We start from the raw sequence: 23,974 nt of genomic DNA, 5'->3' as shown, positions 1-23,974 counted from the left end.
ACCGAACCTAACATAAATTATGTTATTGAAACCAATTATTGAAACCAACAATGGGTTAACTGAATAACAAAGGAAACGAGCCCCGCCCTGAAGTTTGAATAACAACAACGGTTGTTAATATTTTTTGTCAGGAATTTTTATTATTTAACCGAACCTAACATAAATTATGTTATTGAAACCAATAATGTGTTAACCGAATAATAAAGGGAAAACCAACCCCCCCCCCCCCCCCCCCCTTCTCTCTGAAGTTTGAATAACAACAGTTGTTAATATTTTTTGTTAGACCCTAGGACTTGCCTTGTTCAAGATTGAAGGACTAATTGAAGTGCGCATAAGTTGGTCCAGACATCCCTAATAACCAAAAAAAGGAAAAAAAAAATTATGTTATTGACTCTAAGTTAATGATTGACTATAGAATAATGCAGTGGTAGCGTTGTGGTAAGGGTACCCACCACATTGATGCCAGCCTTGATCACAAGTACCATACTTTATAGGTTACTGGCTCCAATAACGTTACCCTAAAAAAAATCCCCCAAATTTATGTTTGATTCTCTGCAAAATTTGACCCCCATCTTCATTTCATTGTCAGCAACATCAAAACGCGCCACACTCTCCCTCTCCCTCTCCCATCTCCTCCGAATCCAATCAAAACCCATTTCCACAACCCAAAACCCATCATGAATCACCCAAATTCAACCCTAATTCTCCTCTCAATCGCCCTCACTTTCTTGATCATCAAGGTCGACGCATCGCAGCCGTCCATTTACGATCACCTGAAATCCAACGGCCTCCCCATGGGACTCTTCCCCAAGGGCATCAATGATTATTACGTGGACCCCGCTTCAGGCTTCTTCCAAATCAACTTGACTCAGCCCTGCAACGCCAAGTTCGAGAATCAGCTTCACTACGATTTTAATGTGTCCGGGCAGTTGAGTTTCGGGAAGATCGGGGAATTATCCGGTGTGACGCAGCAAGAACTGTTTTTGTGGTTCCCCGTTAAGGGGATACGTGTCGATGTCCCGAGCTCTGGGTTGATTTACTTCGATGTTGGGGTTGTTGACAAGCAGTTCTCGCTTTCGTTGTTTGAGAATCCTCGTGATTGCACGGCCGTTGATCCTGATGATCATCACGATCATGATGATGACGATCATGGTTCTAAGGTTGGTGGGTTTGAAGTTTTGTGATTTTTGGAAATGGGTTGTTGAAATGTGGGTCAATTGCATGAAATTTTGGGGTTGATTGAACAATTAGGGTTTTATTGGTGTGAGTGGTGAGGATGTTATTTCACATTTTGTATTGTGGGAATTGTGTGTTTGTGGACTTGGGTTGGTGGTATGTAGGTTAATTGCATGAAATTGTAATAATATGCAAGATTAGGGTTTGTATTTCTGTTAAAGTGATGAGATTTCATTTGATAATTAGGGTTTTCAGACTCACATTATGCCCGTTGTGTGTGATTTCATGGCAGGCATGCTAGTTAGTTGTATGAGGTTTATAGGGAAATATATTGATACCAAAAAAACCTGAAACGTTTAATATGACTTGTAATCTGAAAATGTGAATTATAACATAGAACATAAAAATGTGATGAATAGTTGCATATAGAGCATATAATTGTGATGAATATTCTGATTAGGCTTTGATTATTGCTAGTGATGAGGATTTTATTTCATAATTAGGGTCTCAAGGCTGAGATTATGTGTTATATATGATGTTTATTTTGGGAAGCACAATAGGTATGTGTATGAGGTTTATGGGAAAATATAGTGTACCAGAAAAGAAATCATGAAACTTGTAATGTGAAATTTTGAATTTTAGCATAGAATTTAAGATCTGTAAATCAGAATGTAAGGCTTGTCATGTATCATTACCTACTGATATTGGAACCCAGAAGCGTGTAAAGTTATATGTTGTATTTTCTCTTTCATTTTTTTTTAAGTTGGTTCATTATTGTAGAGTTATGGCTGGGGATTTGAGTATGTAGTTTATATTATGACTAAGATTGTGGTTTTCATTTTATTTTCGAGCTTGTTATGAAATAGGATACGATAGTGGTAGATGATATTTGACTGTGGAAACATCTGTTGCTTAAACGCAGTTCCTATATATTACTCTATCTGCAATAATGTATTTGAAGTTCTTTGTTGCAATATGTTGATTTTCTTATTAGTTTTTAGGATCTCTAATATTATGTTTCAAGGATTTATGGAGTCACTTATAGTGGTGGGACTCAGTACAAGTTGTTAACAGATTCAATGTTCATTTTTGTTTGATTATATTAGATGTTTATTTACTCTTCTAGTCATCCAATAGGTTTAGGATGATTTGTTATCATATTGTAATCTATTTGTTTCCAGAGATTGTATTTGCTGTAGCATTTTGTAAGAGTCAGTGATTCTGCAAAAATTTGTTGAATGTTTCTACCGTTATTTTGGATATAGAATTTGATTCATTGATATGATTGTGTGAGGAATGTTGGCAACCTGTATTATGGATTGATAATTGCTGTTGGTCTCTCAAGTTGAATTTGTTGTGGTCCATCTGAAGTGGTGCTGAAATTTGTCATGTTGCAATTTCAGGATAAGAACACGAGTCTGGGGTCTGAAGTTGGTCAGGGAGACAAACTAAGGGCTGTTTCATAGATTTCAAGGGCTGAGTTATTATTCATGATCCCATGGGTTTTTGCTATTGCCTGAAGAGACTGCTGGAGAGTCTATTTGGCAAATTATATGCTTCCGTTACGTGTGCTTGTTTTCTTTGTTGTACAGACCTTTTGGCCCGATGGTGCTATCTTTGCGGGGTAAAAGAACTACAATTTTGGTAAATGAAGAGTAAAAGTTATAAAAGTTATAAGGTAATGTAAATTTGGGATGAGGTTTCAATGGGGGTAAAATTGGTCGGGCTGGTTCTGGGTCTGGCTATAATAAATTCACTAGAAATCTCTCCTTTTTGTTGTTATTTGTTATCATACCATATGCATATAAATCGGTTGTGGTATTGTGTATTTTTTTTCTTCTTTCGTATTTTTTATGTAAATGGAAGGATTTGTCAATGTCTTTGTATTTTCATTTTATGATTCTGTTAAATATGAGGTTTTTTTTTTAATTTTTTTGATAAAACAAGCTCCCAATATTAGTCATGTTTCAATGTATATGTGCTCGTGTATGTGTGTGCTTGTAACGTTTTATTGATTCCTTTAATTCAGATTTTAGTGTTTTGCTGCTACAACATCTCCTCGTATTTTATGTAGAATCTTTTTTCAAGTCGCCTCAGACACTAATTTTTCAGCCATTACACTGATGCAGAGCATTCCCCAGGCTTTTGATTGTGTCCAAAGTGGTGAAAACTTGAACTTATTTTAATTTGGTTTGAGTGAGAAATGGGATGGAAATATGCAAGCAAATTGAAGAGTTGAAAGTATTTAGTTGTAATATCAACTCTTCAGGGCATTGAAGACTTGCAATGAATTGAGTTTAAGAACAAGTTAATGGCTGTCAAGAAAATGTCACTGGGTTTTGGCCTGTGACAGTTGGATTTGAGTCATTTGACCATTGCAGGAGTAAAATCAGTAGTATTTGTTTACTATCGATTTAGTAATGTTATCGAACTGATAATTACTATGAGATTGCTTAGATTTGGATTAAAGTTCTCAACAATAAGTATTAAAATTCTTGAAAAAGTTACTTCTAATTAAAAAAAGTCCAGAATGGGTATCAGTTTGCATACTAAGTATCACAATATATTCTTCTAATTCTTCTATCGCCAGCGACGTCATGTACAAGCACAACTTGATTTTTTTGAGATTCAACAAAAAGCTATTCATAAATTTACAAGAAGCTGCTTTGCCCATGTGGTCGGATGGCAAGCCCTCTTAACTAATGGGGTTAGTTATACTTAAAAGGTCTTGTCTTCTAAGTTGTGGAAGAAACAATTACTAGTATCTCCATTATAAGAATTTTGATACAATAGCAAGAAAATCGATCGAGTATCAAAAAATAAAGGCATCTATATAGAGAAAAAAAATAGTGTAGAGATAGATATAAGTTATTTATAAAGGAAGCTAGAGATTGATTTGATTTTCATTTCTAAAATTCAACCTCAGCCTATCATCAAAAATTTCCCCGTAAACTGCATTTGACAGGAAAAGTATGATTCAAAATTTGTGAAGAATGGTTACCAAAGTAACATTAGAATTCATTCGCCCGTCTCCTTAGCTCACTCAGCTCCCTTTCGATTTCAGACTCTCGGAAAGGAAATGGCATGTTTGAGGGAACAGCAGTTCTCCCAGGTGGAAGCTCTCCCTTCTGTTTAGACTGAAAAGAAAACGAATAAGGTGAATGATGTGTAAAAGCATTGCAAACAGACAAATAGCCCACTAATCCAACCCCTGTAATATGTCAACAGGATTACGTTTCTTGCAGGAGTACTTTTAAAATTTCTAAAACTGCCTTTATTATGAAAGTTCAACTGATACCCTTCTGGTATTAAATCAGGCTCTCCATGGCCAAAGAATTCTTAGTTTGGCTTCAAATAAACATGAATAACACGCTAATGCTAAAAATCATAGTAACCGTAACATAACTAGAGAAACATCGAGTGAGCAAGAGGAAACAAGAAGAATAGGAATACCTTGGAACTCATAATTAAATTCCACCATCTACAGAAAAAAGAAAAGAAGTACCTTGGAGATCACAGATTGCTCTTTTTTCAATTCAGCAAGATCATCTTCAATAGTTGTACCTTCAAGTATTTTAAACTTCAAACGATACAGATTAAGGATCAGTAAAAGTGATCTTAGCTTTACAGGTTATTTAAAAAATAAAATAAAGATACAGATACAACCTAGTGTACGACCACTAGTAATTTAGTTCATTTCACACGTCAAAAATACTTCCATCGAATACTTAAACGAGAGTATTCCACTAACATGACAGAAAATTGAACATCCTATGGGGCGTTTTAACACTAAAGAGATCTGAAAGATTTATAACAATTCAAATAAGAATTAATGTTGCATCGATCTAACTATCCAAAATCATAAGGATAATATTGTGGCGTCATGAGGGTACACTAGATTTCAAGTTCACCTCAATCAATTATCTAAGTCTCTGGGAAATATATTCCAGCTATGCATCTATTTGGAGTATATAAGCAAGTTCTACATATACTAAAAGAGCAAACATTATCAGGAAACAATATTCATAGCAACAAACAGATCTGCTTTTACTTTCCGGCTCCACTAGATCATCTATTCATTTTGAGATAATATATAATAGTTGTTAGACTGTGAGAAGTAAAAGAGGCTAACACACAAGAAAGAACACGTGAAGATGATTGAAAATATTGCAAAGAAATGTGAGAAAGATAAGACTCAAACCTTTCCCTCAAGTTCATCAGTGGTTAATTGATTAAGTGCCTCTGCTTGAGTCTCCATGGTCAAAACTGCAAGAATACAACATACCTTGTCAGCCACAAACACCAAGGTTTCTGATAGGAGTGAGCATGGGTAGCAGGTAGAACCAGAACTTGCGAATAAAACCAGAACCGGAACCGGAACCTACCCAGAACCAACATTGACACTGTGCTGTTCCGGTTCTGGTTTTATTCGGTTTTACATCGGTTCCGATTCCATTTATTGGAACTGACACTGTGCTGTTTCGGTTCCTATAGGTTCTAGAATCGGAACCTGGAAAAAGAACCTAAAGCGGGTACCCTACTTGGAACTTGTTTGTGTTTTGGTTTTGATCGAGAAATTTTATGTGAATTATGATGAATTGATTGAATTCAAGTGTTGCCTAGAGATTAGAGGATTTATAAGTCACATTGGTTACAAATGAATGAGTAATCAAAAGTTGAAAACTACTAAATGTAGGTTTTCTTAATTTGTTAGGGCTATATTTGTAAACTTTTAAGGTATTTTTGTCATTTTTTAAACTAATAGGGGGGTCATTAATTTTTACAGGGTACCTTGCATTTCAGGTTCCGATTCTAGTTCCTTTTTTTGGGAACCTGCATTATGCGGTTCCAGTTTCCTCAAAAAACGCAGGGTACTCGGAACCGTTCACCCCTAGTTTCTGATATACTCAAAGCCCAAAAAGAAAGAAAAATAGCAATTATATAATCAAATATAAAATTGTAAGAAAAATGAGAATGACACAGGCCATTGACAACAAAAACCAAGATAAGGAAGATATCCAAGATAAATTATATATAATGTATTCGGAAAAAAGAGAATAAAATGAACTAATTTAGCCCAAAACCATAACAAGAAGGCCTCACGAAAAATACCACAATCCACATATAGACAATGAAGAAGGCTAGCTAGTATTATTAACTGAAAAAATTAGGAAAAATTAAAATACATGCATGAGAGAATGCGCATGCAATTGATGAGACACGTGTTTGATAGAGATAATAGCATGCATATGTTAAAACATATAGATAAGGAAAATAATACAGTCACCGACGATAGTGTACTGAATTTGTGTACCGAATAACGTGATAAAATCATGACTGTTGATTAATTTTAATTTATTATTAATCAACGGTCAGGATTTTGTCACGTTATTCAATGCATAAATTCGATGTACTATTATCAGTGATTGTAACATTACTATTGTCGGTGATTGTAGCATTATTCTATAGATAAAGTACCTTTTTCCTCCATTCTTCCAAAAGCTGAAAGAGCAGAACTGGTATCCACAGTTCCAATCATTTCTTGAACTTTCATTGCAGTCCTAACAGAAGATATAAACCAGCCCTTATAGTATCATTATGTGAGAGAGAAATTTTTCCAGTGGGAGGAAAAATAAAAGATGAAAGATAGGAAGTTTAAGACAAACTTTGCAGCGGTGGAACGTGCTCTAAGGGAATCTTTCTTTGATTTTGCTTCCATTATCTTGCTCTCCAGAAGCTGTCAGAAAAGCAGACCGATTGAATTAGCCTAAAATGAAATGATTGTCCTTTGTAGACATGGTTGCCCGAAATTGAAGCCACATGATAAACTAGCAATTGTATTAAAACATCTGCGACACAGAGAGTAGACTGACCAACAAGAAACCATAAATTTTTTAACTCAGCTTATCCCTTTTAGGAACTGATGGAACTCCCCTGCAACTCAGTAAATCACAGCAACACACACACAACACACAGCAAGAGAATATGCACAAAAATAGAGAAATAGCAGATTGCATTAACTGGAACTGAGAACAAAAACAGGAACAATTGAAATAACAGACAGATTCCCAGCAATTCGAGGAGCTGGGGACGTCCCAAACAAGCCTATGACTAATATTTTCGATGATGTCCTGCCTCCCTCACTTCCTTCTTTTTATAAGCTAATTATTCAGTCCCATAACTAATTGACAGCTACGTGTCCATTTCCATAACAGCCTTCCCATGCATTAACCACCCTCCTTGCACACCTCATCATCCCTTAACAGACTCACACTCAACGTACCCTTATTCCTATTCCTTCCCCTGCCCTTGGATTTGTAGACCTTGTGTATGGGAGGTCTAACAGAAACTTAGCTTGACTTGCCTGAAAGCAGCCAAAATATGTGCTTCCCAACATGCTTCCTTTAATGAATGAAAATGAACTTTCATCCTTTTGACATACTGATGTAAGCATTTTTCTGCATCCCTATCAGATCTTGTGACCACAACATTTCACCCTTCTCGGTTTCGTCATCCTCCAAAGCCAACAAGATTTGCAACGATTTACTCCGACAGCGATGATTAGGGCCGAATTTTTTGTCGCATCAAAAGCAAAGCCTTCTTTCTCGCTTATACTGGATCTCGGCTTCAGACAGCCGTCGAAAATTCCCTCTTGATCCCCCTCGGAAGCTCGGGACTCTAGTTTTCGATGCTCTCTCTCTTCTATCGGGTGCACGAGATGATGCGACTTGCTTAGATTCTGGTGGTTTTGATGAGTTGGGCCACCAGGCGGGTCGGGTCGGATCCAGACTACCGGATATCTTTGATAGGTTGGACCACCACGTGTGCCGGGTTAGATCTGGGCTGCTGGATACCCGTGTGTAATTCTCCTTGGATACCTGGGCTCTAAAAGGTTTGGGCCTTCACTTTTTCGTCACCCAATTTTTTTCCTCCACACGATGGGCCTGCTCAATAACCTCTTGGAGAGAGTTGGGCCTCAGCACTCTCAACTCAGCTCTAACTTCTTCCCTAAGCCCATTTATGAAAACCCCCATTAACAAGTCTTCTCCTAAATCCTTCAACGATGCTGTAAGGGCTTAAAAGTCTTCCCTGTATTCAATCAAGGTGGAGGTTTGTTTCAGTGCCACCAGCGCCTCGTGTGCAGACCCTTGGAACGACGGCCGGAACCTCGCGATTAGAGCAGCCTTGAACTCTTCCCATGACTTGAAAGGTTCTCGTCCTTCTACCCACTGGTACCAGTTTAACGCCCTACCCTCCATGCAAACAGCCGTGGCCTCCACCATCTCCGATGGCCCATATTTGTTAATAACGAAGTAACGGTCTACGTGAAAGGTCCATCCAAAAGGGTCTTCTCCACTGAAAATTGGAAGCTCCAGCTTCCAGGCTTTCTTCTCCTCTTTCCCACCTTCCCCGATTGTTTCTTGTTCTCGCTCTCGGCCATCACCAGAACCCGTATTCTCAGATGATGACTGGGATTTCTCTTTTTCATTGTAACCTTTCTCCTCCCTCTCCTCTCTTAACCTTAACAATTCTCTCATCTCGATCAAGTATTCTTTAAGGCTTCCCACATCAGTCTTAACTGAACTCATATCCTCCTGTAGTGACTTCATCTCTTTTTCCATATTATCCATTTTTTATTTGACCATTCCCCAACGTGAACCCTATTGGCAACCTTGCTCTGATACCAAGCTGATGGAACTCCCCTGCAACTCAGTAAATCACAGCAACACACACACAACACACAGCAAGAGAATATGCACAAAAATAGAGAAATAGCATATTGCATTAACTGGAACTGAGAACAAAAATAGGAACAATTGAAATAACAGACAAATTCCCAGCAATTTGAGGAGCTGGGGACCTCCCAAACAAGCCTATGAATAATATTTTTGATGATGTCCTGCCTCCCTCATTTCCTCCTTTTTATAAGCTAATTATTCAGTCCCATAACTAATTGACAGCTACATGTCCATTTCCATAACAGCCTTCCCATGCATTAACCACCCTCTTTGCACACCTCATCATCCCTTAACAGACTCACACTCAACGTACCCTTATTCCTATTCCTTCCCCTGCCTTGTAGACCTTGTGTATGGGAGGTCTAACAGAAACTTAGCTTGACTTGCCTGAAAGCAGCCAAAATATGTGCTTCCCAACATGCTTCCTTTAATGAATGAAAATGAACTTTCATCCTTTTGACATACTGATGTAAGCATTTTTCTGCATCCCTATCAGATCTTGTGACCACAACATTTAACCAAGCCACTTTGAGGATCAAACAGCACTTGCAACCACTAGAAATTCTTTGAAAATATATTTCCCTTAGTTCTCATGTAGCGCTGTGTTATCTTTTTAAAAAGTCTTCGATTAAATTATGGTAAGTTTGAAGCTTTATATGACTTTGGTCTACCACCTCCTATGCAGGACCCAACTGACCTCACATGATGCAGCAACGGCAGCAGCAAGTTGCTACTATCATCACAACTTCTCCCCTTTCATCTCAAACCTTCCCTCCCATCTCATCTTCTATCAAAACATACAAACTACGGCTGGAGTTAAATATCGTTCTATGTATGGTGGTAGCATTTCTCCAATAGTTCGGAGCAACAAAGTCCCCTCGAGGATGGCATATCCTGAGTCATTGTTGGAATTACTCCGCTGATACTTTGGACTTTGAAAAACAATTACAGTCCAGGTTGTCCCAAAATATTTTGAAATATGTTCTTAAAAAAAAAAAGCGCTAATAGGCCTACTCCCACTTTACAGAAACATATCAATTCCCTAGTTTTCCATGAAATCTACAACATATTGGATGGGTTACATGCTCAATACAATTTAGCTAGAGCAGTTTGAGAAACTCAATGAACTAAATGAAAGAAAAAGTTAAGTTAAAACAAAAATGTAATGCATTTAATAAATTCCAAAGGGACAAATACTAATTGAAACACATAAATAAGAAACATATATTGCCATTGAATAGAATTGAATAGCAACCTACCCTTGTATTAGAAACAAGATTATCAACAAAACTCCTCTGCTGATCAAGTTGACGTTGCAGAACACTTGCATTTTCCTGCAAAACAAGACATTTACAAACTTGAGATATATCAGTCAAATAACATACTCAGAAACATTAAAACAAGCTTATTAGAGGTCGAAGGCTTAGCTCTAATCAAATCAATTCAATAGCATACAAGATTTACTTGTCTAGTACTACTGGACAAGAATGAGCTGGCTAGGCTGCAGCATGCATCACAAGAATAGTCTTTTTTTTTTAAATGTTTTTACTTAATTTTAACAAACATGTAAGTGTATATTTTTATACACAAATATACACGTACGCAAACATATAATAAATGTAAGCATTCAACAGCATTCAGAAAATGGATTAAAACTTGGAGAGTGCATAACCACACTCAAAAATAAACTGCAAATGTGGGATCAGATTCAGGGCTTTTCTTGGTAGGCATTGGGAAGGAATTGGGGTTAATTCATAAGAAAATGCCCTCAAAAGCAACAAAGGAACGAGAACCCCTACAATTCAGTCCCCTTTCCCTGCTTTCCTGTCCCCAATATGAGGACAAGCATGCGCCATGGATAGAGGAGGTATCCATAACTTCTAAAGCAAAAATAAATGAACAAGGCATTTGCACTAGTGACCCGTCACATATTTAAACAAAAATGACTCACAAACTCCTCTTGCTCTAAATCCACACTCATTATGTAGGAGTCTAGATATGATCATCCTTAATGATAAATCTAACCATTTTATTAACACCCATGTGTTCTGTAGATAATCAATAGTCACTTGTAACTCCCTTAATTATTAGCTTAATAGCATAAATACTGAAGCATGAACATATATAGGGTGAGGCAAAACAAAAAAGGCACCAAACGTCCGTTCAAATTGTAACTTGTAATGTCCCTTGCAATCATACAAATGTTCAACACTGCATACTTGACTGAAAACTCATCATGCCAAATTTTGAAGAGAACTTACAGCAAAAGATCTTCTTCTGGCAAGTGCATCACGAGCAAGACCCTCATCCCCCTTTTGAAGAGCCAATTGGGCTTTTTGATACCTATTACAAGACAAGGCATATGAAAACCGCCATCAAGATGCCTTTTTTATTCTTTTTGCAAATTAAAGCTTCTGAAAAATCTGAAAAATCGTTTCACCATTTTTCAGAAGCTTCTCGTGCAGCTTTACATTTATTTTCTAATTGCTTTTGCGATGCCAAGACCTTCAAAAAAGGAACAATGTCAAATATTTTCTAATTGAAAACTTGCATGCACTCCTCTTTGCTCCATTCAGTTTACCATTTGATGCATTAAAATTTCAACATATGTTGATCCCTTAACCAGTCAGAATAAACAAATACGGGAGAGATAAGTTAAAGAAAACAGATAAGAAACAACTGAAAATTATAAATATGATGGACATACTTGAGCAGTAGCTTGACGCATCTTTGTCAAATCTCCATTCATGTCAATAACAGCTTGATCTATGATCTTCTCTGGGTCTTCGAAGATCGCCGCAATAGAATTTACATATGACTTCAACAGTGGAAATCAACAGGTAAAAAATTTCATATATTAAAATTCAATAAATATTTAAAAAAAAAAAAGAGCTGAGATCTATCAGAAGAATCCGCAATATAAAAGTATTCGCAGAGCTTACTCTGATAATTCTTGCAAACCGCTCAAAAATATTCATCCCAGAGCCAGAAGCACCTCCACCAAGACCATTACATCTTAACCTATCGTTGCAAGTTAATCTTAGCTGACTAACTCTCCGTTCTCCCACTGCAAGAAAATAAATTTATACACAGAAGAAATTTTGAAACATAATACTAATAAGAAACAATTAGAAGAGTAAATGACCAATAGAAGATTGTCCACCAGAGTAGGCACTGTATGACATCAAGAATTTATTTCATACAACTTCTGACGAATCAAACAAAGAATAAACATAGTAAAAGAAAACACATTTGTCTACACAGATACAAACAAAATTTTCAAGAAAAACAAAGTAAAGTGAGAGCAAACAAGATCTCGATCGTACATGAAAAACCTTTAACATACTGTTAACCCACAACTTTATACTGGTAACAGGCAACATTCAACATACAACATCAAATCAAAGGTGAAATATGAATTGCAATATAGCATTATTTTAACAATATAAAATGCATGATTTCTAATATTATCAATTTTACATTATAACTTGTCCAAGAACATTACCAAGTCAAATACCATTCTGCTAAGTAATTAACAAACCACAGGATTTAGGTAATTCTTCAGAAAAATTATCTTGCTATTAGTGAGTGTTATATCAGTAACATTTATACTAAACTTGATTGTAGACAACTTAATTTTAGTAACATCCAACACATGATCTATACATGTTATCGTTTTAGAGTTGTACAAATACCATATATTGCTTCCAAAGAATGTACAAAATTAAGTTTTTTTTTTTTTTTTTTTCTCTTATTTTATACACAATTAAAACATACTGAAGAAACATATCATAACAATAAAACAAACTGAGGGTAACACAGAAAGCAATACAATGGGGAAAAAAATGGAAGTAACAAATACGTTATAATGTTTTCATTAGTTTCCTCCACATTCTAGGTAAACAAACAAAAGGATCATTATTTATGAACTATGATTACTCTATGACAAACTGAGACAAACCCAGAAACCAAAGCAACAAGATAACTGAATAGCATCATCAAAAATTCAACATAACTGAAGAAAAATAAAAGCAAAAAATACATAATTTTTTTAACAAACAAAAGTATCATTATTTGTCAACTATGATCATACTAAAACAAACAGAGACAAACCCAAAAAACAAAAAACAATACAAAACAAAATAAAGCATGATAATAAAAAATTCAATACAATGACACATAAAAAGCAAAGAAAAACAATTATAACTTTTGTTCAAAGATATCAACAATGACCCCTTTTGTTTGTTTTCCCATAAAGTAGAGGATACTATAATAAAAAATTACTATAACTTTGAATGATCCTCTTGTTTGTTTTCCTAGAAAATGGAGGAAACTAAACAGATGCAAACCCAGAAAGCAAAACAATTATAACTTTGATTCAAAGATGAAAAATTTCTCGTACCTTCCAGGCCAACGAAAGAAGATTTGAGAGGTGGAAGCCTGACCGTGCATGGCCTATTAGAAGAAAAGGAAGAAGAAGGTTTTAATGAAGGCAAAGAAATGGCTGTAATGGGTGGTGCATTTAAGGCCATGTTTTGAGTGTTTGTGGAGTAAAAAAAAAAACAGAAAACAAAACCCGGGTGTTGAAATTGTTGCAGAAAATCAAGAGAGAATATAAATAAATAAATAAACAGGTTTTGTTGTTGTTGTTGTGGGTGAGAGTGAGCGAACATAGGGCAGAGACATGAGAGGTACGAGGTGGTTCAGTTGTTCGAGAGCGTTTTGTGCTTACTTGCCTTGTAAGTTTCTATAATTGCGTTTTTTATTTGGCCCATATTTTTTAAAAAATGACAAATAACTCCCACAGATATGTGAAATTAGATTTAATGTCATTCCATTAATTTTTGTGTTAATTTTAATTCATCGCAAGGTAGTTTGAGATTTTTATCTTTTTAGAAGTTTTTGATATCTCATCTTTTTTTTCTCCTCCTCCGCAATCTTCTTCCCTTTTTTTTTCCCAACCACTTAATTCTTACTCCAGCCATCCGTGGTCGCCACAAGGCCGAGAACGGCCTTGGCAACATGGACAATGTCCAAAATACCCTTGCATGACTACCACAAGGTCAAACATATCTCCCCCAAGATGTGCAAGGCCAAAAATGGTTTCAATAGCTACCCAAACTTTTTTCGGCTTCCAATGGCTATCACGAGGCGATTTCCTTTAGCAATTGCTATAAGGTACGATTTGGGGTTTAGGCATTTTGGAATTTTATTTGGTAGTTTTTCTAGTTTGCTTACTTAATGATATTTTTTATAAAGTTTTTGGTTTGTAAATATCAATTTGATAAGTTTTAGGGTAACACAGTAGTTGAACTTATATTGGAGGGAAACTATGATATTTCCAATTTTAATAGATTCTTAAAAAGTACATATAACAAAAGTTGGGGGTTAGTGTGATTTCCCACACCAGCAGGTGGGCTTTGTCATTTGGCAAACATTCTGGGTCGACTTGATTACTCTTTTATATATTTTATTTTTGGCTATTTCAAAATATAACCATATTCTTTAAGGGTCTATTTTTTAAAATAATAATAATAATAACCTTACATGTTGGTATAACCGGTTTAAAGAATATATGTGGTTAAAATTAAGTTAAAAATCTTGCAATATGGATATAGTGATGTAACAACATTGTCACATTTAAGTTTATCTCCAATAATATTTATGCCCATTCAATTAGATTTCACGTGTATTTATTTCAAATTAACCGACAATTATAATGGTTAGGTGAAAAAAAGAAAAATAAAAAAGACTGTGTAGATGAAATTATTATTATTATTTTTTTTTTTTTTTTTTGGTAAGTTAGTATGCATTAGAAAAGAGAGAATGTACATGAGGCTTATAAAACCGACCATCCTACCTCAAGATAAGCCCTAAGTTAGGACTAAAAGAATCAATTAGTCCAAAAAAGACTAAAAAAAACAAAGCTAAAGAAGACTATACACTCTCCTCTTCCTACCTCGGGACATGCCCTAAGTTGGGAACAAAAACAACATGCCTTAGAAAACCAAAAAGATTTCCTCTTCCTACCTAAGGACATGCCTTGGGTTAGGAACAACAAAACAAAAACAGAAATCAAAGTCCACTCTTATTAGTCTATCTTCTTCAAATAAAAAAGACAGGGAGGTGATACAAAAAAAAAAACGGGATCAAAAAACGTTTCGTAATGTCTATCGTGCTCAACAGCACGCTAGACATATTTTTAATGTTGAAGATTAAAAACCTTCTCTCAAATACTAAAACAGATTAAATTATTTATCATCCTTATAAAAGTTAATATGCAATTTTGTTTTAATTGACAATAATATTTAAATACATAAGAAATATTAATTCTAATTCCTTAACTAAATCATCATCTCCGTATATAGAATTATTATTATTTATTAAGGATTTTTTTTAAAAAATTTTATAACTAATGATTTTCTTAACTCTTACTATGAAATAAAAACTCCACCATTTATTCTCCTATCTCTCCATCTTCAAAACATTTTACTTAATTTGGATAAATTTCTTAAAGAAAAATTAAAATTATGTTTAAGACTTTTGAACTTTTAAAATATTATATATTTTTCATATATTAATTTATTATCTAATTTAAACTTATGATTTTAAGCATATTTTATTAACAAACATTAAATACCGTGGATTTAAATACTTTACAAGCTCTTTTAAAAATTATTTTAACTTGTCTTTATTAATCTATATTCAACCATCTAAAATTCAAATCCAAAATCTATCAAATAAATAAATAAACCTCTTAATTTTTCTACATTTTGACCCAATATCACACCCCCGCCCCCCGCCGCCGCCCCGCCACCCCCCCCCCCCCCCCCCGAAAAAAACAATTGTAACATTTCCCCAAAACATCAAAAAATTTCATTCAACCACCCTGCAAACCATTAATCACCATCCTCTAATATCAAAAACCCCCAAAATCTCTCAAACCCTAAACCCAGACTCTCTCTCTCTCTCTCTCTCTCACTCTACCATGGCATCTCTCACTCTCTCCCTCTCTCTCCACCCCTCTTCCAAACACTTCATTTCCAGTTTCACCCCTCGCTTATCAACGGCCCAGATCTTCCCTTCCCCAAAATGGGCACAGACCCACCGCCCCAAACCCATCTCCACCGTCCAAATGTCCTACAAAAACAATCCCCCTTCCTCCGCCCCAACCCCTGCTCCGGAACGCCTCATCTCCGCCGTCGCCTACACTCTCCCTTTCTTCAACTCCCTCCAGTACGGCCGTTACCTCTTCATGCAGTACCCCCAATTGGGCCTCCTCTTCGACCCGTTTCTCCCCTTGCTGGGCCTCTACCGGGCCTTCCCGTACGCTAGCTTCGTCGCCTTCTTCGCGCTCTATTTGGGCGTCGTTAGAAATCCTAGCTTCAGCCGCTACGTGCGGTTCAACGCGATGCAGGCCGTCACTTTGGACGTCCTCCTGGTGGTGCCTCTGCTCTTGACCCGGATATTCAATCCGGGTCGGGCCGGGATCGGGTTCAAGTTGATGCTTTGGGGCCACAATGCGGTGTTTGTTTTTAGTTGTTTTTGTTTTGTTTATGGGTTGATTTGTTCTATGTTGGGTAAAACTCCGTATTTGCCCTTCGTGGCGGATGCCGCCGGAAGGCAACTTTAGGTTGTACGTTTTGGGATATTATTGACCTTTTGAGGAGGAATGTACAAGTGGTAGAAGAGGGGCTATTAGGGTTTTTTCCGATTTGTGAGGAAGTGCTTTTGTTGTTGCCGATGGGGGTGATCGTTGCAAGTGGAGGTTGTACCTTATGGCGGCGTTTTTGAAGTTTTTGGGAATGAGAGGTACAAGTGGGAGAAGAGGGTCAAATTAGGGTTTATGTAATTTGTGAAATGCTTTTGATTTTGTACAAATTTGAAGTTACTCAAATGTAATAACACTATTGAGGAATTCAATTTTAGTTGTTTTTAGCTTATTTTTCTAATTTTGTGATAAAATAATGTTAAGTATATGATTTATTTTGGGTAAACATTGTAATTTGTACATGAATAAGGACTATTTTCATTTTTCTTGAAGATTGTAGGTTTTTGTCAGGAATTCGATTTACACAGCAAGTCTAGAAGATTTTTAAGTTATAAGAGAAAAGGTTCGGACTTCGGATAATCCAACGTACGGTTTGCTATCCAATTGTATAAATTTTGAAGTCATTGAATTATGAGAATCGTGTGATGAATTATAATTTTGTGGGTTTCTATCTCAATTAATTTTGAGGTCATTTTAAGGGAATTTTAGGTATCATGTCTAGAATAATTGGATTTTTGGATTGAGAACTTGTCATGGATAAATATGTTAGGGACTTGGGTGTTTCCCATTTTACACGCACAACTTATAAAATTTGAAGAGTAAGGTTTATTTTGTACGTCCACTTAAATCTTTTAAGTATATGTATATATATCCTTATTTCCATCATTTAACTAACATAACATTATGAATAGTGCTACAGAAACCAATTATTAGCATCGAATTTTTGTACTGATATATATGACATCCAGTCAGGCGTAACCATGTTGGAACGTCTTTCATAAATAAATGACCGTCCAACAATTATGGACGATCGTTCATTACGAATGGACGAGCGTCCAAGAAAATAATAATGAACGGGAATCCATTTTCTCTAAATGGGCATCCACCTCATATAGACGTCTGTCTATAAATCTTTAAAAATAAAATAATGGATACTCGTCCATATTATATGAACAAGCATCCATTACCATCTATAATTTACCACATGAAGAACATGTAAGTTAATTATCTACTTTATTATGATTTATTAATTTATAAACATGTTATCTAGTTTTGGATAAAGACATTGACATTTCTTGACTTTGCTTGCATCAATCAGCTAAAAATTATTCACATTTGAATTGAAGAGAAGGCATGTAATGTATTTTAGAAGGGCAAACAAAACATTAACACACTACTAAAAGAGATGGACGCCCAGCCATTATTTTATTTTTAAAATTTTATGGACGGGCGTCCATATGAGGTGGACGTCCATCTATACTAAATAGACTCCTATCCAAATAATATGGAAAAAAATCCATTGTTATTTTTGTGGACGCTCGTCCATTCGTGATGAACGGTTGTCTATCAAATATGGACTATAATTGTTGGATGATCGTTCATTCATGGAAGACGTGTGTTGTCTCTAACGTGGCCGCGTCTGAGTGGATGTCACATATGTCGGTACAAAAATTCAATGCAAATTATCGGTGTCCATAACATTATTCTAATATTATTAGTTTGTTTACCTACATTTAGACCTATATGATATTCATATTGCATAATGTACCCAAATTTTGATATATATTGGAGATCTAGACACATGGAAAGTAGGTTTCCAAAGGTATTGTCCCTATGGTTTTGTTTTGAAAATGCACCTCTAGGTAGCGAGGGTGTCCTTATCTTATATAAGCAACCAAAATCTTCGTCTTCTAACCAATGTGGGACTTTAACACCAACAAAACCTTTATCAAACCAAATCAAAAAAGCATTACAGATAAAGTTTATTTTTGAATTGGTAACAAAAAATATCAACAACACTAGTATGTACCAAACCCTTTATTTAAGGGAAGAAAAATCCAGCTACTCAAGAGAGTTTCGAATGATTAATTAATTGCGAAATCAAAAGTGGCTCTAACCTACAATAATATCAACCAATCTTAATTCTTAGGAGCATAGCTCCAAGAGTAATAATAATATTTTGTGTATAAAATTGAGATTTTAGATGATGAAATAAGTGAAATAATTTGTCAAATGTGTCAAATAATTACTTAATATTTAAATTACCTTTTGAGAGTTATTTGTATTTTTGTCCTTGAGGTTTGAATTATATTCACTTACCTACAATATGAAAAATGATAGAGTTATCGGAAGTTACACACCGAATTTGTGCACCGAATGATATGATAAAATCCTGATCGTTGATTAATATTAACTTATAATGAATCAACGGTCAGGATTTTGTCACGTTATTCGATGCACAAATTCAATACACACCCTTCGATAACTGTAGTATTACTCCCTACAATATTATGGGATACAAACAGTTGAGTCTAGCCTGATAAGACTATTTACCCATGTTGTCTTATACCATGTAATTAAAATGAATAAAATATTAAAAAAAAAGTAAAAATGATTGTATATCTAAAAAAATTTAATTTTTTGTTAGAGTAATAATTGATATCCAAATATAATATGGACTATATATATATATATTATTATTTTTTCATCATTTCTAGTAATGTATAAATAAGACCACCAGGGAAAAATAGACTTTTTATTAAAAATCTTCACTTATTGGACTAAACCGTTCGTATCCCATAGTATTGGAGGTAAATATATGTTTCAAATCCTAAGGATGAAAGTGAAAATAAGCCCCTTTTAATGCAAATAACCCACTTCAGTGGGTGCGTTTGGTTTAATATTTTTACTCATATTTCCAATCCTATTCCCTAAATATTGTTTGGCACATTATTTGAGAAATATTAGTGTATTTTTTTAATAACTTTTAAACCCCTTAAGTTTATTAATTTCACTAAATACCCCCAAAAAAAAGTTTAAAAATTAGCAAAAACACCCCCACCCACCCGTACTTGCCAGATTCCGGCAACCACCGTCGGTGATATCCGGAATCTGTCACAACAGCTTACACCACGACCGGAATTGGCTGGTTATTCACCGATCTGGCATTTTCTGGCCATATCCACTATGGATCTGGCCGAAAAAGGCTAGATCTGGTCGTCAGCCACGGCTAAAGAAATGGCCGTCGTTGATGGTCAACGACGGCCATATCTTTGGCCGTAGCCGATATGGACCTTTGCGGCCGTTGACGAGCACATTTGGCCGTAGATCTGGCATTTTCCAGCCACATTTATGGTGGATCTGACTGGAAAAGGCCATATCGATGGGTTACGACACAGATCCGACCGATTTGTATTGTAACTCAATTTTCCAGCCAGATTTTGGTTCCGATGGTGTGGCCAGAATCTGGCACTACAGGTGGTGGAGGTGTTTTTGTCACTTTATATATTGGGGTATTTAATTAAATTAGCAAATATTATTCTCAAAATCCTATCCAAAATAATGGGGTAAAATTATTAAAATAAAATTTTAAAACTATTATACAGTGAAGCTGAACTGAACTAAAAAGTAAAAACAGCCAGTTAAATCGCGCCCAGCTTTTTCTCTTCTCTCAAAAATAGACCTCCGCCGAGTACGGCGGCCAGCCGCCGCTTGAGAAACCAAGGAATCTGTACACTGCTCAATCACGTACCTACGCATAGTGGCCATCGCTTTCGCCGAGCGGCCGTCAACGATGAAAAAATCCGCCACAAACTCAACCTTGACGCCGGCGAATTTCCCGGCAGTTTTTTAAGCGTCAACAGGTTTTATTTTTATATATATATTTTTTAATTTCCAGTTTCGAATTTATTTATCGATTATAATAAGTAGATAAACAACATATATATTTTAGAGATTCTGATTTATTTCTGTAATTTTGCTAGTTCTTTTCAATTATTAAAGCTTCTATGTTGTTTTATTTTTTTTTTCCTACTGTGTCGAAACAATTATTTTTCTTTATTGTTCTTATTATTTTCATAATAATCACTGTATGATGTGTAAAAAAGGTAAAATTTTATGTGATTTAATTTGTCATTTTATTCATTATTTCTATGGTTTTTGAGAATATTTCATGTTAATTGTTCATATTAGCAATATCCTTGGCCGTACTCAGATTATGTTTTCTTTTTAACAGATTCTTTGCAGTTTGGACTTCAGAATTTTAGTTCTGGGTATGTTTGTTTGATAAAGATATGGAAGAATAAGCTTCTGGGTGCTTGATTTTGTCTTGAAAAAGCTAAAAATGAATAAAAATTATAAAATTTCCGTCAATTTTAGATTCGTGTTGGTGGGCTTGATGGGGCTTGTGTTATGATCTAATGATGGTGTGTCTCAATGGCATTAACATTGGCAAGAAAGAAATTGGTGCAAGCCTGCCTTGTTAACAGTAGTTCTTTCGGATTCATTTTGACATCAACTATTCAGACACCGGTGCTTGTTAACAATGGTTTTGGAAGGTCTCTAGTATTGGATGGATTGTGTAAATATTTTTGGTTGTCAAATCTCAGATGCTTTTGTGCTGGTAGTATTGTGCCTGAAAAATTATGTTGGGAAGGTACGTCTCGTGAAGTTTTACTGAAAAAACTTGAATTAACACTGAAGAATCATAAAGTGGATGAAGCATGGGAAACTTTTAATGATTTGAAGAGATTGCATGGTTTTCCTGAGTGTTCAATTGTGAACAAGTTTGTCACGGAGTTGTCTTACTCATCTGAGTCTCATTGGCTAAAAAAAGCATGTATTTTGGTTCTTATAATCTTGAAAGAGAAACCGAATTTGCTTCAGCTTGACGTTCTAGCGAAGCTGTCCCTCTCTTTAGCAAGAGCTCAGATGCCTATCCCTGCTTCGTGATACTTAGACTGATGTTGAGAAAAAGAATCTTCCAGCAATGAATGTATTGTGGTTGGTTTTTCTGCATATGGTGAAGACTGAAACTGGGACGTGTGTTGCGTCAAATTTCTTGATTCAGATGTGTTGATTGTTTCCTACTTTTAAGTGCAGAGAAAACCATTGCGCAAAGCTGATCCCTGATACAATGACTTTAACCTTGTGCTGGATGCTTGTGTGAGATTCGGATCACCTCTTAAAGGCCAACATATAATGGAACTTATGTCACAGACTGGGTCATTGCTGATGCTCACACATTGTTGTTATGGCTCAATTCATGAATGAACAGTCAGAGGGATGAGCTGAAGAAATTTAAAGATTACATTGATCGATTATCAGTTCCATTTCTGCAGCATTCCAGGCAGTTTTATGATAGTCTTTTGAGCTTGTATTTAGTTTGATGATATTGATGCAGCTTCTGAGCTTGTATTGGATATGAATAGATATCGAGACTCTCTTCCTGATCAAAAATTTATGAAAGGCAGTCAAAAGCCTTGCCTTGTTCCGATAGGTTCTCCCAATCTGAGGCAGGGATTGAAGATACAGATTGCCTGAGCTACTAGAGAAGGATTCCATCCTCAAAATAGAAGGTAACAAGCTCATTCTCTTCAGAATGGAAACTTCTGCTCGGTAACAGGTCTCTAGCCAAGCTCATTAATGGATACAAGAGATATGGGAAGATTAGGGCTGTCAAAGCTCTTATTAAGCATTCAGAAGGAAAATAATTCATTGGAGGGATTCACTTTGTGTTCTGATGTGATTGATGCTTTTATTCAATCAGGTTTGCCGGAGACTGCTCACGACATCTTGGATGACATGGAATCAGCTGGTTACCCCATCGCTCTCTACATACATGTCACTCCTAAGAGCTTATTACAAATTAAAATGTCTAGGGAGGCCGAGGCACTGTTAAACAATGAAGAAGGTTGGTTTGGCTGTAAATTTATCTGATGAGATGGGCATCTCAAGCACAAAACCATCAGTAGGTAGATCACGTCTAGCTCAGTCTTTAATTCGAGAAATGAGAGAGAAGGAAAAGGCAGTTCCTTCTACAGTCTATGAGTTAAACTCTTCTATCTTCTTTTTCTGCAAAGGCAAAATGATAGACGATGCTTTGAAGATATACCGAAGAATGCAGGCAATGAATATCCAACCAACCGTGCAAACCTTTGCTTATTTGGCATACGGGTACTCTTCTTTGGAAATGTATCGCGATATTACAATCTTATGGGGCGACATTAAAAGGAACATGGCAACTGGCAATTTAGCGGTGAACAGAGATCTGTTTGAGATCATGCTGCTGAACTTTCTTAAAGGTGGTTACTTTGAGAGAGTGATGGAGGTCATCAATTACATGAAAGAGCATAACATGTACATAGACAAATGTATGTATAAAAGCGAGTTCTTAAAGCACCATAAGAATCTATATCAGAGCTTAAAAGCGTCAAATGTGCGAACTGAGGCTCAGAGCAAGAGGCTTGAACATGTCAAGGCATTTAGGAAATTGGTTGACATCGATTGAAAATTCAGCCTGAAGTTGATGGCAATCCTGGTGGAGATTATTTCTATTCTATTTAAGGGTGAAGAAACTAATTAAACTTGAACAATGGTGAAAACCATTGAGCACTGTGGCTATTGATTAGGAAGTTAATTAACATCCTGATTTTGTACCAAATATCTTTGGCCATTTGTAATCACAGTATCAAGATATCATATTGTATTGCAGTTTAATGAAGAATAAGACGAAGAAACAGTGCCATTTATGTATTTAATTTAAGAACAAACATGTGTTTAGATATTAAAAACAATATGTAATTAATCTGATTTGGGTCAAGATTTAGATGGAAATTGAGCTTCTTTCAGATTTGTTTGGGAGAACGGGCGTGGCAATGTTAGTGCTGGGACTAACTGGCAATCATTTACAAAAAAGAAACCAATCCCAGATAGAGTGAAATTATATTTAATTATGCAAAGGTTTAAGGAATAATAGATAATATAAATAAATAAGCATCCATCTAAGTGTTCGTAAAAATGTCTAAACGTATTATTACTCTGACTATAGTATTAAATGTGCATGTGTCTGTCTTCCAATGTATGAATTTGTCAACATTTTTCTTTACGTAATAACATTCACCCAAGGTGTGGTCCATAAATAGCACCATTGTCTCGTATTATAAACAGAATGTGCAGTCCGAATATATATGAACCAATAATGGGTTGGTTGAGTGGTAAAGACTTGGGGTCAAGAGGTTTGCTCTCTCTGTAGTCTTAGATTCGAATCACAAAAACAATTGATAATATTGTTGGTCATAAATCGTAGGACTTGTTCTATTTCAGAAGCTTTGTTTGGGGGTGAGGAACTAGTCGAGGTAGGCGTAAACTGGTCCAGACACTCCCGATAATTAAAAAAAAAAAGTATATGAATATAAATATAAATTTATCAGAAAGAAAGCACCATGTGATCCATGACTCCATGACTCCATGTCAATATAAATATAAATTTATGAAAGCACCATGTGGT

The 23,974-nt window shown here is 35.7% G+C and overlaps 3 protein-coding genes and 1 pseudogene across 3 annotated transcripts; 3 read left to right on the top strand and 1 right to left on the bottom strand.

Moving 5' to 3' along the window:
• The first annotated feature begins 536 nt into the window (after positions 1-536).
• On the top strand, positions 537-3,073 carry LOC116107191. Its single transcript, XM_031393495.1, has 2 exons — positions 537-1,160; positions 2,580-3,073. Exons 1-2 carry the CDS (start codon positions 678-680, stop codon positions 2,640-2,642), a joined length of 546 nt encoding a protein of 181 aa, XP_031249355.1. The 5' UTR covers positions 537-677; the 3' UTR covers positions 2,643-3,073.
• Positions 3,074-4,187: 1,114 nt separating this feature from the next.
• On the bottom strand, positions 4,188-13,447 carry LOC116107176 (membrane-associated protein VIPP1, chloroplastic-like). Its single transcript, XM_031393475.1, has 11 exons — positions 13,318-13,447; positions 11,858-11,982; positions 11,623-11,733; positions 11,356-11,420; positions 11,177-11,258; positions 10,175-10,249; positions 6,843-6,913; positions 6,655-6,737; positions 5,378-5,442; positions 4,682-4,756; positions 4,188-4,304 (listed from the first exon to the last, which is right to left on the bottom strand). Exons 1-11 carry the CDS (start codon positions 13,445-13,447, stop codon positions 4,188-4,190), a joined length of 999 nt encoding a protein of 332 aa, XP_031249335.1.
• A 2,393-nt stretch (positions 13,448-15,840) lies between these two features.
• LOC116107203 (protein TIC 20-II, chloroplastic) lies at positions 15,841-16,867 on the top strand. Its single transcript, XM_031393512.1, has one exon. It carries the CDS (start codon positions 15,904-15,906, stop codon positions 16,546-16,548), a length of 645 nt encoding a protein of 214 aa, XP_031249372.1. The 5' UTR covers positions 15,841-15,903; the 3' UTR covers positions 16,549-16,867.
• Positions 16,868-20,901: 4,034 nt separating this feature from the next.
• On the top strand, positions 20,902-23,121 carry LOC116107213 (annotated as a pseudogene).
• The last annotated feature ends 853 nt before the right edge of the window (positions 23,122-23,974 follow it).

This window comes from Pistacia vera, unplaced genomic scaffold (assembly GCF_008641045.1).
Source record: "Pistacia vera cultivar Batoury unplaced genomic scaffold, PisVer_v2 Contig529, whole genome shotgun sequence".
NCBI classification, from domain to species: Eukaryota; Viridiplantae; Streptophyta; class Magnoliopsida; order Sapindales; family Anacardiaceae; genus Pistacia; species Pistacia vera.
Note: the sequence above shows the minus strand (reverse complement) of the source record. Positions and strands in the feature narration are given on the sequence as shown.